General features: G+C 41.0%; 2 protein-coding genes across 2 annotated transcripts in view; both read left to right on the top strand.

Annotated features, from left to right (window-relative positions):
* Dip-C (dipeptidase C) overlaps window positions 1–16,169 on the top strand; it is a 1,401,195-nt gene that overhangs the window by 627,982 nt on the left and 757,044 nt on the right. The gene's annotated exons all lie outside the window — the stretch shown is intronic.
* LOC136872603 (uncharacterized) lies at window positions 493–9,968 on the top strand. The gene is made up of 2 exons (XM_067146406.2): window positions 493–695; window positions 9,355–9,968. The coding sequence occupies exons 1-2, from the start codon at window positions 515–517 to the stop codon at window positions 9,858–9,860; spliced, it is 687 nt and encodes a 228-aa protein (XP_067002507.2). The 5' UTR covers window positions 493–514; the 3' UTR covers window positions 9,861–9,968.

Below are 16,169 nucleotides of genomic sequence, written 5' to 3'. Positions count from 1 at the left end.
AATTTGGGCCTAAATTTTTCAGAAGTTCAGCTACAATTCCGTCTTCCCCTGATGCTTTGTTGTCTTTAAGTTTCTTGATATGTGAATAAATTTCTTCTTGAGTTGGTGGTGACGAATTTTCCGGTATGATTTCTGGCTGTACTTTCGGGAATCTCTTTTTGGGTTCTGGACAATTTAAAAGCTGTGAAAAATGTGTAGCTAATTCTTGGCAGTTTTCCTTATTTGTCAAGGCTAGTTTACCAACCGATTATTATTATTATTATTATTATTATTATTATTATTATTATTATTATTATTATTATTATTATTATTATTATTGAACATTAGGAAATGTGATAGAGTCGGACGCACTTGACCCTGTTATGACGTCTGCTTGCTCCACTGCATTTGGCCGCCGCGTGCGTGCGAAGTGGCGCTACTCGCCGCGTGGCTCGCAGGCGTACTGCTCGACGCGACTCGCCCAGCCACACGCTTCAGTGTGCTTCACGAGAAGTACAGAGGCGGCCACATCGCCATGGAGCACAGCGAAGTGAATGTAGAGAAGCTAATACATGAAGTAAAAAAAAGGCCTGCTATCTGGGACACAGTAAGTTCCGATTACAACAATCGGGAACTGAGGTGGAAATCCTGGGAAGAACTGGTGGAAGCGTTTATAGAGAAGGAGGACCCAACGATTACTGAAAAAAAGGAACTCGGTAAGTTTAGATTCCATTTATTGTGTTTAAAACCGTGTTTTAGAATTTCGGACGAATGTATTATCTAATATAATAATACTACTAATAATAATAACAACAACCGAGCTGAGTGGCTCAGACGATAGAAGAGTGGGCCTTCTGAGTTCATGTTGACAGGTTCAGTCCTGACTAAGTCAGTTGGCCTTTGAAGGTGCTGAAATAAAATATATTTTATGTATCGAGTTGAGCCTCAATGGACTGCGTGGCAACAACCAAATTCAATTTAGTGTCTAGGTATTGTTCTGAAAAAACCTACAACCTGTTTTCCAGTCTTTGACCGGGTCAGGGATGTAATGATTGAACCAGATATATAGGCTATTATTACAATGGGGTCGGCACTGCCAAAGTGATTTATTAATGACTGATAAATGCTATGAAATGATAATGGAGAGTGTTGCTGGAATGAAAGATGACAGAGAAAACCGGAGTACCCGGAGAAAAACCTGTTCCGCCTCCGCTTTGTCCAGCACAAATCTCACATAGAGTGACCAGGATTTGAACCACGGTATCCAGCGGTGAGAGGCCGACGTCCTGCTGTCTGAGGCTCCGAAGTATTGTTCTTATTCCGGCTTTAACTTGCTGTCAGTATTTTCTGAGCCCATCAACGAGGGCTTTTCTGTGTTCTTCGGGAACAGATCTCCTCCGTCTTCTGGAATTAGATGCCATTTTAAAACCTGTTCACCAACCTCTGAATTTGTTCCTGTTACTAATTTCTCTCTCCGGGATACCGATTTGTCTCAGACCCTCCTCGCATTCCTGGAACCACCTCAGCCTTGTCGTCTTAAGTCTAATTAGACTCCATATTCCTTTTGTTAATCGGTCATCGAACATGTGTCCGTAGAATTGCAGTCGTCCCTTCTTAATCGATGCTGTAATTGGTTCCATCTTGCTGGACAAGTCTTAATTTGATTACTTTGATGGTAGTGATTATTATTATTATTATTATTATTATTATTATTATTATTATTATTATTATTATTATTATTATTATTATTATTATTATAGTCTCCGTGGCTCAAATGGCAGCGCGCCAGCGTCGTACCGCTCGTTCCATGGTTCAAATCGCGGTCACTCCATGTGAGATTTGTGCTGTTCAAAGAGGAGGTGGTACAGGGTTTTCTTCGGGTACTCCGGTTTTTTTCCCTTGTCACCTTTCATTCCAGCAACATTCTAATATCTTTTCATTTCATCTGTTAGTTACTAAACATCGCCCCAGAAGAGCGCGACAGGCTTCGGCAGCCGACACTATGACCGGAAACAGGCTGTGGATTTTCGTTTTCATTATTATTATTATTATTATTATTATTATTATTATTATTATTATTATTATTATTATTATGTTCATAAATTATGTTATTAATAACAATGGGGTCGTGATAGCCGAATGGCACTATTGCTGGCTTCTGACCAAGGCGCCCACAGTTCGAATCCCGGCCGGTGTGTGTAGGATTTTGGAAACTAAAAGTCATTTGCTTGTGATTCGGATTCCACTTAAAACTGGAGTTTCCGTGGCTATCAGTCACATAAATAGTACAAGCTCGTTTGTTTGCAATAATAATAATAATAATAATAATAATAATTGTACCGGGCGGTACACCTCTACACCGTTTATTTAAAAGTTGCGCCAGTTGAAACTCCTCTTCTGGAGGAAGGTTGAACTTTATCTATTCTATTAATTCTCTACTTTCTCAGAAGATGTCACTACCTGGAAATTTTTGAGTTTGTGAACTGTGTCATTTTTGATGTGTTTTTGTTTCGCTTGAAGTAAGAAGTGTGAACTTTCTCTTCTAGAGGACACTACTGAAGATCAACAATAGTGCGACCTAGTGCGGAGTCAAAGAACTATTTTGTTGGAGAAATTTTTATTTCAAGAGTTTGTTCTTGGTTAAATTTCTTTCTGTCATTGTTTAAGTTGGCTGTATACCCCTCTTTTTCCCCTTATTTTGGATCTAGCCAATCCCGTATTTCTTTAATTAATTTTCCACCAATAATGTGTTTCTTCTTCCTCTATGTAGGGGTTTCTTTTCCCTAGCCAATAAAAACTTTGAGGGAGGGTGTTTTATTTCCCCTAACGCCTAGAATCTTCCGCGAGAGGATATAAACTGCTGATTTTGGGGTCTCCGGGCCACTTCTGTTCCATCTTTCAGTGTATTAAGTACATAGCAGGAGGCGGGAAGCGCCTCTTTCTTCTTCAGCCGTTCAACACCAGGTAATGGCCTATTAATAACTTCTTTTCTTGCTAGGTCGGCAGTTTAACACTCGCGGCGGGTTCGAAGCATTTCCATCATGTAACCTTTTCCTAAAATGTAATTACTCTTTTCATCTTTTTCTTGTAAGGCTACATATTGGGATAGAGAGTGCTAACCCTCTCGAGCTCCCACTCACATTTGTTTTGAGGTGAACTTATTTTCTCAAACTATTCTTCGTTTATGTAATGTAAAGTGTTCTTCTCTAAGTCACCTCTGTAGTATGGGATTAGCCCTTGCGTTAGCGGCCCAGAGCCAGATTAGGTTTTAAAAAAAACAAAGTGTATTAGGAGTGCAAGATCGCCTCCTCTCAAATTGTTATTTTAGAGGTCATGTAATCAACCTTCTTTTCATGTAATAGACCTCTGTAGGTTGGGTATTTTACCCCTGTGAATACGTCCTTAAAGGACAGCTTGAAGGTAGAGTTTGGTGTGGCCTTTGAGAGGCTTAAATTTTGAGAGCGGATCGCTCTTTTGAAATGGAGTGTCATATGCCTCGTGGAGGCTTTTCTGTGTAATTCGGAGCCAGGGGCTCCTAGGGATGAATGGGGTTTTCTGCCCCTCTGTTAAAACTTGTGTTTGTGGTAAAACTGAGCTGATCGCTGAAGTCAGGGCGTGAAGCCCAAAACCTGTAAATATTGTAACTCCCCTTTGTTTTGCTACATTGTACCTGCCATGTCTGTTATTGCTTTGTTTTTGAAAAGGAAATATAACCTTGTTAAATTTTAAATTAATTTTACATGCACTATAATTTCGTAGCTTGAAACCCATTCACACCCGCACCTTCTTTTACGCATAACTACCGCTAAAACACGGTAACAATAATAATAATAATAATAATAATAATAATAATAATAATAATAATAGCCTAAATATATCTCTAGTGCTCGTATGGTAGGGGCTTGAACAAATTTGTTCCTTTCATTGGTTTATCTCGCTTTGATCTTTGGCTTTTACAATATGAATGAGACTGAAGTATGAGTGACATTAATATTACAAATCGCTATCCGGCTTTTCATGTGAAAAATTGTGTGAAGGTGTTGCTTGTAGTCAGTTCGTGAATGTATTTCAGTGGGCTTGACAGAATGATATCTCAAGCCTTGGTGAGGAAATCGGGAAACTATCTCAATCGTCATTTTCTTGGTACGCCTCTTCAGTGATACCTGAGCTTCTTTTAGCACTTGGCGGTAGAATTATGGATATTAACAGTCTGAGTGCTGAGAGCTCAATACATATATACAATGATAATACCAAGTAACGTAAACGTGAGTCATACCCAAGTCTGTACTGTATTACAGCGGCGTTCGTAAAAGTGGGTACCGGGTTTAGACTCCTGCCTTGAATATTTGATCTTCCCTATTTTAATTTAAATATAAAACAATATCATCATCATCATCATCATCATCATCATCGCTGTAAGCAACTTTCTCTGTCCAACATCTTCATCTCATCGTAGGAGCTGCAGTTCAAGTGCATCATAGGGTTCTTCATATACGAAACTCTTGGTCGCCTTCTTCTTCTTTTTTTTTCTTTCCAAGAACTGCCTTTTCCATGATGTTGCAAATGCAACTGTTGTGTCTCATTAGGTGGCCAACAATTCCATCTTACTTTTCTCTATTCCTCTCATGACAGTTCCCTTTTCATTTACTTCTGTCAGCACTACGGTGTTACTTTTTCTTTCAGTCTAACTTGTCTGTTTAATTGTCGACAAAAACAAATGCCAAGTCTATACGGTCCGACGCCGAGGTTAGCCGGTTCGAGTCTCATTGGTCGAAAAAATGTTCACCATCAGAATATTGGCCAGCGGGATAGGAGAGGTGTTGGTACGGAATTTCTAACCACTATATTGCGTGCCAAAAGCGTTGATTTAATTCCAAACCTTTCCGCAGTGTTCGTATGAAGTGACGCTGTTAATGGTGATTCGTCCGTCGAACAGAGACGTAAAGCTTTGAGCAGACCCTTTGGTGTTATTCGACAGGTGTAGGCTACGTGCCGACACCTCTCCCTACCCCATTATCATCACCCACATCCAGACACGCAGGTCACCCATGGGTATCAAATATAAAGACGCTCACCAGATGAGCCGAATATATCCTCGCCACTTCCGACACTAAAAGCCATACAAGTGAGTAAATAAGCTTCTTCTAGCCATGTTTCGCTCCCATAGGTTAGTACACTCCACAACTTTTTTCTCGTCTCAAAACTTAAGTGTTTTTTGATTAGCAAATTACGTTCTTATTTTGAAATGCATTCTTAGCCATAGCTATTCTCTTTTTAACCTCTCTCATGCTTGTTTGTCGTTGATGATAATACTTCCAAGGTAACAGAACTCTGATTTTCCATCTACTGTTTGTTTTTCCCCCAGTCTTGTTGCTTCTTCCTGTCTATAATTTCCTTTACTTACTGTCATTGTTTTAGCCTTATCATTGTTAATTTTGACCTTTAATCTGCCTAAAACTTCGTTCATAATTTGTAGAAACCTCTTCATGTCCTTTTCTGTTTCTGCTACAATAGCGATGTCGTCTGCAGATCTTACACTGTGTAATCGTTTTCCATTTACATTAATTCCTTTTGTGTTCCCTTCAGAGCGGTAATGGCTTCTTCAATGTACAGATTGAATAAGTAGGCTGATAGAGGGCACCCCTGCCTTACGCCTCACCTTAATTTTACTTTGTTGTTACTATAATTTCCTTCAGTCTTGGTGCTCTGCGACTTGTGCAAATTTGGTATAAGGCGCCTATCCTTCCATTGCTTGAAATAGCGATTTTACCGTGTCGAAAGAAGTAATTAAATATGTTATAATTTTCCTGTTCGATTCTCCTTTCAGCAATCAAGCGTAATGATAAAATTACCTCCCTGGTGTCTTTGAATCCAAACTTATCATCTTCCAAATACTGCTCGACCCTTTCTTTTATTCTGTTCGTTAAAATGTTCAGCAGTATTTTCGAAGCATAGGAAAGAAGAGATATTGTTCTATTACGCATTTCCTTTATTTGGCAGCATAACTGTCTTGCTCTCAACGAAGTCCTGTGGTATTAATTCTCTTTCATAACATACTATGACAGTATTTCAAGAAGTTGCTTCTTCATTCTTGTACCCATGTTTCAAGAGTTTTTGTGTGGACAAGTTGCTTTATTGTCCCGTAGGTTTAAGGTGCGGAAGTGTAAAGCCCCCTTGACGAAACTGTACGTACGCCACTGTACTGTATTCGTACTGTACCTGTGTAATTATCTCTAATTTTGTTGTTGTTATTGGTTTTACGTCGCATCGACACTGACAGGTCTTATAGCGACAATTAGATAGGACAGAGCTAGGACTGGAAAGGACGGCTCACATGAACTCCGCAACTTTTACCTGCTCAACGCCTGAACTCCGCAACTTGTCTATAACTACCCTTACCGCCAGAGCACGAACTCTGCAACTTTTACCTGCTCAACGCCTGAACGCCGCAACTTGTCTATACTGCTAATTATAAGAGTTGGCGTCTGACATTTCTTAGAGGGAGGTCCATTTACTGCCTGCCGAGGCGGGATAAAGGGAGTGGCTGTGTGGTTGCCATGGAAACGAGGGTGGAGCGACTGCGGTTGCCATGGAGATAAAACTTCAGGGCAACTCGTCTTGCTGGGAGTTGCCAAACCTGTCACTGTCACTGATAAGAACCTGATTGTATAAGAGTGATCGCAAATGGGACGACACCGCCTGGCCAGGTAGTCTACAGCAGATCACAGCGGTCAGAATGAAGGAGGGAATAAGTGATCCGGAAGCGAGGGGTAAGAGCATGTAGAAAGGAATGCTGGAATGCGGCAACATCGTGAAATGGCACGTGTAATGCTCCTCCCTCCAAGCTTACCTGTCAGACGCCAACTTTAGTTAAGTCTAGTATAGGCCTATAACTACCCTTACCGCCAGAACACGAACTCCGCAACGTTTACCTGCTCAACACACGAACTCCGCAACTAGCAACAGATCTGTGATTCTCTCTTCGCCACATCCCCCCAGCACATCAGTAAATCATATTAAAACGATCTTCAATTACTTTCATTCAAACTTTGTACGAAGCGCATTTAAAAAAAGTGCAGTCTGTCCATTTCACTATTGTGCCATTGCACAATTTTCTTCTGGATGTCGTTCTTTGGTTTTCTTGTCAGTTTTTAACAAGAAACCTGAGCCGACACTATTTAGCCGAATGTCTGTTTGTACTTTTCTCAAGATGGATCATGAGTGTGATTTTTCACGCGCTTAGAGAAAACATGGTCACTTCCCAGTGTAAAATGTTTGGGATTACATTTCTCCTTCTTCGAGCATCTCCAACCCTGATGAAAAAATGAAAATCCACAGCCTGTTTCCAGTCATTCGACCGGGTCAGGAATTTAATGAATTAAGCCTCCATCTAGCGGCGAGGATATGAAAGATTGTGCCGGCTGCCGAAGCCTGTCGCACTCCTTTGGGGCAATGATTAATGAATGACAGTTGAAATGGAATGAAATTAGAGTATGTTGCTGGAATTAAATATGACAGGAACATCTGGAGTACCCGGAGAAAAACCTGTCCCGCCTCCGCTTTGTCCAGCACAGATCTCACATGGAGTGATCGGGACAGGAACCCAGCGGTGAGAGGCCGGCGCGCTGCCGCCTGAGTCACGGAGGCTCACTCTAACCCTGATCACCAGCAGATTTCACTTTCCTGTAATGCCTGAATGTAAAGATTTTTAAAAGTAGGAGAGTGTGACCCCTTTCACTGTTCATTACTTTTCACTGTTCTCCATCTCCAATAAAATTATCCTAGAACGTCTAATAATAATGCTATTTGCTTTACGTCCCACTAACTACTTTTAGGTCTTCGGAGACGCTGAGGTGCCGGAATTTAGTCCCGCAGGAGATCTTTTACGTGCCAGTAAATCTACCGACACGGGGCTGTCGTATTTGAGCACCTTCAAATACCACCGGACTGAGCCAGGATCGAACCTGCCAAGTTGGGGTTAGAAGGCCAGCGCCTTAACCGTCTGAGCCACTCAGCCCGGCCCTAGAACGTCTAGCAGCACTTTTCAGTACCTTACGTTCTCGGCGCTAGGTTCACCACTACTATGCTCTTCTCTGCCGCCAGGTACAAGCTATCCAGACGCACCTCTTTTTCTGCCTGAAAACCTTTTCTGAATTGTGGAGTTCGTGTGCGTCCGGGAAGGAAGCCCCAAAATTTAGGAAAGAAATTTCCACTTCTGGAGATACACATAGCCCTGGGGTTCACTCAGCTTACACCAACTCGAGGGGGCAAAGGCGGACTTGCATAGTGTTAACCACTCTATCAACATGGCATGTTCGGCACTGTGTCGCCCTGTCTTACGGCCAGATGTCCTTCCAATGCTGTCTGTTTTACGTCGCACCGACTCAGATGGGCTAGAACTGCAAAGGAAGCGGCCGTGTCCTTAATTAAGGTACAGCCCCAGCATCTGCCTGCTTTGAAAATGAGAAACCATGTAAAACCATCTTCACGGCTGCCGACTGTGGGAGTTGAACCCACTATCTCCCTTACTTGCTATGTGGAGAGATGTATTCACTATTGCGTGTTTCCGTGGTGGTTTGTAGTGTGGTAAGTTGTGGGTGTATATGAAGAGGCGTGTGTTGATATTAACACAACCACCCAGTCCCCAGGCCCGAGAAATTAACCAGACACGGGTAAAATCTCCCAACCGCCGGATCGAGACCTCGAAGCGGACTTTAATTACTTTCATATAATTCTTAATTTATACTTTCACATTTGTGACCTTCACTATTGTGGATTTAGCATGCCTGCCTCATACTTGTGAACTTCGGATTCGATTCCCGGTCAGTCCAAGGATTTGAATTTTGAATCGTAAGCTCGAGCGGGGTCCACTCAGCCTCATAAGCCCAAGTGACTCTCTGATATGAGAGGCAACGGATCCGGTCGCGAAAACGATCAATGACTACGTGGTACTCCAAAATTTGCAAGCCATTTGGCTGGGCGGCAGTCGTCTTGGCTAGCAAAGACTGTTAATGGGCTGATTGTACCGCGAGTTTTTAAGTAATGATAATACGTCCCACTAACTTCTTTTACGATTTTGGTAGGAGCCGAGGTGCCGGAATTTAGTTCCGCAGGAGTTCTTTTACGTGCCAGTAAATCTACTGACACGTGGCTGACATATTTGAGCACCTTCATATACCACCGGATTGAGCCAGATCGAACCTGCCAAGTTGAGTCAGAAGACCAGCGCCTCAATCGTTTGAGCCACTCAGCCCGGCACACGAGTTATGTTATTCGTTACCTTCCGCCTATGAATAAAACTGATATATTTTGTAACACATGTTTTATTTGAAAACTGTATGTTCCAAGTTTGACATAATTCTCTTACATTTTCAGGTCAGCGTTTGGCAAGGAGATGGAAAAGTCTTAGGGACTGTTATTGTCGTGAGTTGCAGAGGCAAAAGTGTTTCAAATCAGGATCCATGGACAGCAGGAGACCAGTTTACGTTTATTTTAAACAGTTATCATTTCTGAAAAACATAGTAAAAGTGAAAGATACTACAAACTCTGGAGCTGAAAATGATATTCAGCCGACTTCAGAAGTTACTAGCATGCGTGCTCGAGAAACTGTTCTACCTAGTGTATCAAGTGAGAGTAAGCGTAGAAAGCCCATACATTCAGTGGAAGAAGAAGTCATTAATACCTTACACAGAGCTGTTGATATCATGGAAGGACGGAATCGTGAACAGTCAATAGAAGACGATTGTGATAAAATGTTTCTGATGTCTCTATTAACACCTCTTAAACAAATACCCGAATATGCTCGATTCGGAGTGAAACGAAAATTGATGGAGGTTTTAGAAGTAGAATTAAACAAATATGTAACAGTGCCTAATAAGTAAAATTGCTGTTTGATGATAAACAGTTCTTCAGTTGATTATGGTTAATTACGGATTTTAATAATGGTAATTTTATATGCAATGAATTATATTGACTAGAAATAAAATATATTTCAATGTGTTAACCATTATTGATCTACAGAGGAGTAGTTATTCTAGTAAATATAAGACCGTGGTATTTTTAAGTTAGATGCTAACGTATCAGAGCATAGAGTGCCAGAATTCAAATTTAGAGTGATCGATTTGGACCTTTGTTAAAATATGTTTTCCTCCTTCATATGATTTGTAGTCACTGCTTTGCATCGTTCTGCTGTGTTTATATTAACCATAAACTCGTATATTTCCTTAGTGGTTACCAGTGCTTACGATCACGATATCAACAGACACATGAAATCCAAACTTGCTTTTATTTGCTGCCTTAGTGATTCACTTCTGTGTTTTTATATTTTAATTAACTGCAGTATAGTTATTTTCAATGTTAATGCCATGGACATTTCTATGATTAAGGAAGCACAAAATCCTTTTTTTGTTTCATTCCCATGACATTGCCTCTCAAGAAGATGCTCTACCATACAGTTTTGACCTCTAAATATAAATCTTATGTCCGACAGTATCTCTCATGGAGGACTACAATATTTAGTTCTGTAGTTACTATGCAGTGGCCATCAGCGAAAATAATATTTGTAACACAGTGAAAAAGTTGAAATTTTTCCTTGTAACCGCGAGGCACAAGTGTACATAATGATATAATTTTCTACTTGTAGTTTCACAATGTATTTAGTATTGCGTACATTGCAGTAAGTAAATGAAAATATTTGAATTATGTTAGTCCACTTATATTAAAATTAGAATAACTTAGAATGTGGTAATAATCAGATTCAATGATACAGCTGAAGAAGTGTCAGGCTCTGTGGCTAAATGGTTAGCGTGCTGGCCTTTGGTCACAGGGGTCCCGGGTTCGATTCCAGGCAGGGTCAAGAATTTTAACCTTAATTGGTTAATTTCGCTGACACGGGGTTTGGGTGTATGTGTCGTCTTCATCATAATTTCATCCTCATCACGGCGCGCAGGTCGCCTACAGACGTCAAATCAGAAGACCTGCGTCTGGCGAGCCGAACTTGTCCTCGGACACTCCCGACACTAAAAGCCATACGCCATTTCATTTTAGCTGAAGAAGTAAAGATTTTCTTATTTACTTGTATTTTGTTGTTACGAAGTTAGGACACATGGTATTCTCTTACACTTAACAATTTTACAATAATAAATAAAGGAATTTATAGCATTAAAACATGTGAATAGAACTTTCCAACATACTAATACAAGAACTATTTTTAACTAATATTGTGCACACTTATCAAAGTAAGTATTGGGTTATTCCTGTGGGTAGTATCAGAGTGATGCCAACTTGAAAGTTCATGTGCAAACCAAAAAGTCAGCACTTAAGTTGCTTCTAAGCATAATCACGTTTTTGTGTAGACAAAACCTCAAACTCGAATGATAAGCAGCATTCCAGCTGAAGTTGCAATGCCAGTGAGGAAGTATTAGAGTTGTACTCTGAACAGTATAGTGAAAAATCCATTGTGGCATGAAGGATAAAGTCGACTTTTGATGTTATCCGCATGATCACTTTAGACCAAGAAGAACTGTCATCGAGGAAAGGTTGACAAATGCACGTGAATCAGAGTGATGTAGTTTGGACATGAAATCGTTTCAGAACAAGTGATGGTGGTAACTTACATTTTTTAGAGTTGCAACAGGTGATCACTGTTTCTGACTGGAGGAACACAAAGCTGAATGCTACATGGCTCAATTTGACTTTCGTGGTGGCTACAGGACGTTTTGTGTCCAATCAGACTGTCAGGAATACATTAGGTTGCATGATGGAAGTATGCATTTTCAATTGGCATAACGTGGTTCAGATTTTACACCTCGACATCATGCATCCCGTTACAGATGGGCAAAAATAATAATGCTAAATTTACTCCCCAGATTCGATGTAGGGTACGACGAAGGTTGCATTATTCTGAACCCAGTCGATCGCAGACAACGTATCTGAAAGAAACCAGGTAATTCTACAATTCTTAGTCATTATGTCCGATCTTTGCAGCAAGGTGGTGGATCATTGATGTTCTAGAGTGACACTACACGATGTTATTATACTCCTCTCGTGGTGGTTCAGGTCACTCTAGATGTTCCAAAGTACAGGCAACACATTATTACCAACCAATAAAGGAACCGGAGAACACTTCATCTTAAAGGACGGTAACTCGCGTGTCGGCCGTGCAGCTATCGTTAACACTTTCTTTCTCCGTGCTAGTTCCACACGGCTGGAGTGGCCTACCTGTTCTCCAGACATAAACACCATTGAATATGCCTGGAATAAATTGTAACGAGTTGTTTATGGACGTCCAGATCAACCACGTAATCTGCAAGACTTACAGACATTCAGAATCGCCAGTGATGAATGCGACAAATGGAACAAGAATGGTTCGATGACCTTGTGGATGTTGTGTGAAAATAATGTACCAAACTAGGGAATGTGTTGCCGAATATCAACTTTGCAAAGATTTATGTGAAAATCTCCAACTGAGAAGTCAATGTTGTGATCTTGTGTGGAAATATTCTCTTTTTTTTTTTAATTGTTGAGGTGAAATTAGTGCAAATATATAACATGTCATAAATTAGGTCCAATGTTTGCAATAAGTGCCTTGAGCTATATGGTTCTTAAGTGACTCAATAAAAAAATATGCAAACACCATTGGTAAAACTACTAAGGTACGAAAAATATGAAAAAATAATTATGTAATTTGCATGCTTTCATTCGCGATTCATATCGGTTAGATGCACCTAACACGTAGTTTGTCTATATGAAGACTCGAATAGGACAAAATAATTTATGTTACGAATGGTATTTCGAATAGGAGTTCGATAATCTGGGTCCTGTCCTGATAAATGACCGATTACTGTCAGCTGACCTGGTCACGAGAATGGCAGAACATGTTTCATATAGTTGAAAAGAGAAAATGTAATTACGTTTTGAGGACAGGTAATGGGAATTTATCACCAAGACTGTAATGGAGATTTCTGCGTAGTTCAGATTTAAAAAGAGGAAGTTACTTAGAATAGTGTGTGTGTGATTGATTCAGAATATCACAGTCCATGTTTTGCAGAAATACAGATAACGGAAAATTATTATCACTGGCGTCAACATCAATTTCAGCTTTGGGGTGAAAAGTCAGGTTATAAGATTTACCAAGAGGAAATTCCCATTCAGTTTTAATTACTATGTTGATAGTCCTAAATGCAGATCAGTTGCTTGCTTGCTTGCTTGCTTGCTTGATTGATTGATTGATTGATTGATTGATTGATTGATTGATTGATTGATTGAATATACACTCAACCGCACACACATTGACCGTTTCTTTCAAAATCCTCTGTTTGCAATAGGCTGAACATATTGTACAGATAGTAGAATTCCACGTATCATTTCTTTGACCACCGGTTCTCCACAGTTCACGAATATCTTCGTGTTTTCATAGCCACACGAAATTATTATTATTATTAACGAGATTGTAAATAAAGCTTACAGAGTGTTTAGGGGTGTAGTAAGGATGTAAAGCAGAGGGCATATCATTCACTTGTAAGACCCCAGTTACAATAAGGTTCCAGTGTACGGGTCCCACACCAGGATCCCCCTGTGGGTGGGGGCGGTAGAATAACACCCACCGTAACCCCTGCCTGTCGTAAGAGGCGACTAAAAGGGGCCCCAGGGGCTCTGAACTTTGGAGCGTGGGTTGGCGACCATGGGGCCCTCAGCTGAGTCCTGGCATTGTTTCCACTTACTTGTGCCAGGCTCCTCACTTTCATCTATCCTATCCGACCTCTCTTGGTCAACTCTTGCTCCTTTCCGACCCCGACGCTATTAGGTTTGCGAGGGCTAGGGAGTCTTTCATTTTCACGCCCTTCGTGGCCCTTGTCTTCCTTTGGCCGATATCTTCATTTTTCGAAGTGTCGGATCCCTTCCATTTTTCCTTCTGATTAGTGTTAAATAGAGGATGATTGCCTAGTTGTACTTCCTCTTAAAACAATAATCACCACCACCACATCCCACACCAGGATTGAATTGATTCGAGAACTGGAAAAGTTCCAAGGGAAAGCAGCGGGATTTATTCTGGGTGATTTTCGACAAAAGAGTAGTGTTACGAAAATGTTGCAAACTTTGGTCTGGGAAGACTTGGGAGTAAGGAGATGGGTTGCTCGAGTAAGCGGAATGTTCCCAGATGTCAGCGGACAGATAGAGGGAGATGTTCCATAAATTTCCAACTTCCTTGAAATCGTTTAAGAAAATACTAGATAAAGAATTGATAGGTAATCTGCCACCTGGGCGACAGTCCTAAATGTAAAGGAGTGCTAAATGAATGCATGAATGAATAAGTGATCATGGCCACCAGGCGGGCAGTTCACTGATGATATCCATTAATTCGTACGCAGTCATTTTCGTTACTGGCTTTTCTAATTTTCATTTCTTGCTATCTCAAGAAAGGAATTTCATTCAAATAAAATACATTAATAAATGTTGCAGCTACACAGAGTTATTGTGGGTTCTCTCACAAACCTATTGCATAATTTTAAAGAAAAATATCCCTATGTATTCGCAGTGAAAGGCTGTGAAGGCCTTTTTTTTTTTTTTTTTTGCTAGGGGCTTTACGTCGCACCGACACAGATAGGTCTTATGGCGACGATGGGATAGGAAAGGCCTAGGAGTTGGAAGCAAGCGGCCGTGGCCTTAATTAAGGTACAGCCCCAGCATTTGCCTGGTGTGAAAATGGGAAACCACGGAAAACCATCTTCAGGGCTGCCGATAGTGGGATTCGAACCTACTATCTCCCGGATACAAGCTCACAGCCGCGCGCCTCTACGCGCACGGCCAACTCGCCTGGTGTGAAGGCCTTTAAACCTGTTTTTCTCAGAAGTAAGGCTTTTGATTTTTATGTGTTCTGCTTGTAAACACACGATGTAGCCTACAAGACTAATCACCGAAATCTATCTCCGGGAATATTTCTAGCATGCACGGGCAAAAAAGTATAAGTCCTAAAAATATAACTTCTCAAGAGATTTGTTTTTAATTTAAGTACGTGGGCCGATGACCTTCGATGTTAGGCCCCTTTAAACACCAAGCATCATCATCATCAGCAGCATAATTCAAGTACTACACCTACTACAAAGTATATAAATGTTTAAAAATGTTAGGTTCTTTGTTTTACATCGTTTTTACCATAGCTGTGCAATGACTCTACCTCACAGAATCTGGACTTACCTCACTTGGTCAATTTTTGACTTATACTCTTTTGCTCGATCATGCCAAATTTATTTTCCGAAGCGAATTCTGCAACTGTTGATGCACTATTTTCGCACAGAATGGAAGTACAGATAACGGCTAACAAATGTAGCAGATGCGGAGCTTCCAACAGTGATCTGAAAATGGTTTTCTAGCACGAAGTTATGGTTTTTAAATCTAACAATGCCTATTAACACTAAGGTAGTGTCTGCTCTGTTTGAAGTGAGCTGTTACTGCTACGATATGCGTGCCTACCGTGGCCTATCAATGTGTCTTCTTCTTCTTCTTAATCTAATTACCCTCCAGGGTTGGCTTTTCCCTCGGACTCAGCGAGGGATCCCACCTCAACCGCCTCAAGAGCAGTGTCCTGGAGCGTGCGACATTGGGTCGGGGGATACAACTGGGGAGGATAACCAGTACCTCGCCCAGGCGGCCTCACGTGCTATGCTGAACAGGAGCCTTGGTGGGAAGATTGGAAGGAATAGACAAGGAAGAGGGAAGGAAGCGGCCGTGGCCTTAAGTTAGGTACCATCCCGGCATTTGCCTGGAAGATAAGTGGCAAACCACGGAAAACCACTTAGAGGATGGCTGAGGTAGGAATTGAACCCACCTCTACTCAGTTGACCTCCCAAGGCTGTGTGGATCCCGTTCCAGCCCTCGTACCACTTTTCAAATTTCGTGGCAGAGCCGGGAATCGAACCCGGACCTCCTGGGGTGGCAGCTAATCACACTAACCACTACACCACAGAAGCGGACCTATCATTGCGTACGGTACGTTAATGTTTAATTTTTGTTTTCCTTTGTATGAATTACTAGAATCACTAAGAGTCTAATCAGCAATTTCGTTATTGTAATTGAAAAATCAAAAGGCAATTATGAAATGTGTTGACTGAGGAAGTCAGAAATATTGGCAATAGGCCTACCTTATTTTTGGCTTTTAATTGCCAATTCCTTTCTGGTGATGACACCTTGAT

This window comes from Anabrus simplex, chromosome 4, assembly GCF_040414725.1.
Source record: "Anabrus simplex isolate iqAnaSimp1 chromosome 4, ASM4041472v1, whole genome shotgun sequence".
NCBI lineage: Eukaryota > Metazoa > Arthropoda > Insecta > Orthoptera > Tettigoniidae > Anabrus > Anabrus simplex.
The sequence above is the reverse complement of the archived record's forward strand: the minus strand, read 5'-3'. Positions and strand labels throughout refer to the sequence as shown.

Excerpts from the sequence above, each read along its gene's own strand:
- LOC136872603 (XM_067146406.2), top strand. The coding sequence starts at position 515 with ATGGAGCACAGCGAAGTGAATGTAGAGAAGCTAATACATGAAGTAAAA. Across the intron at positions 696-9,354 it reads TACTGAAAAAAAGGAACTCG|GTCAGCGTTTGGCAAGGAGA; the intron begins GTAAGTTTAGAT and ends TTACATTTTCAG.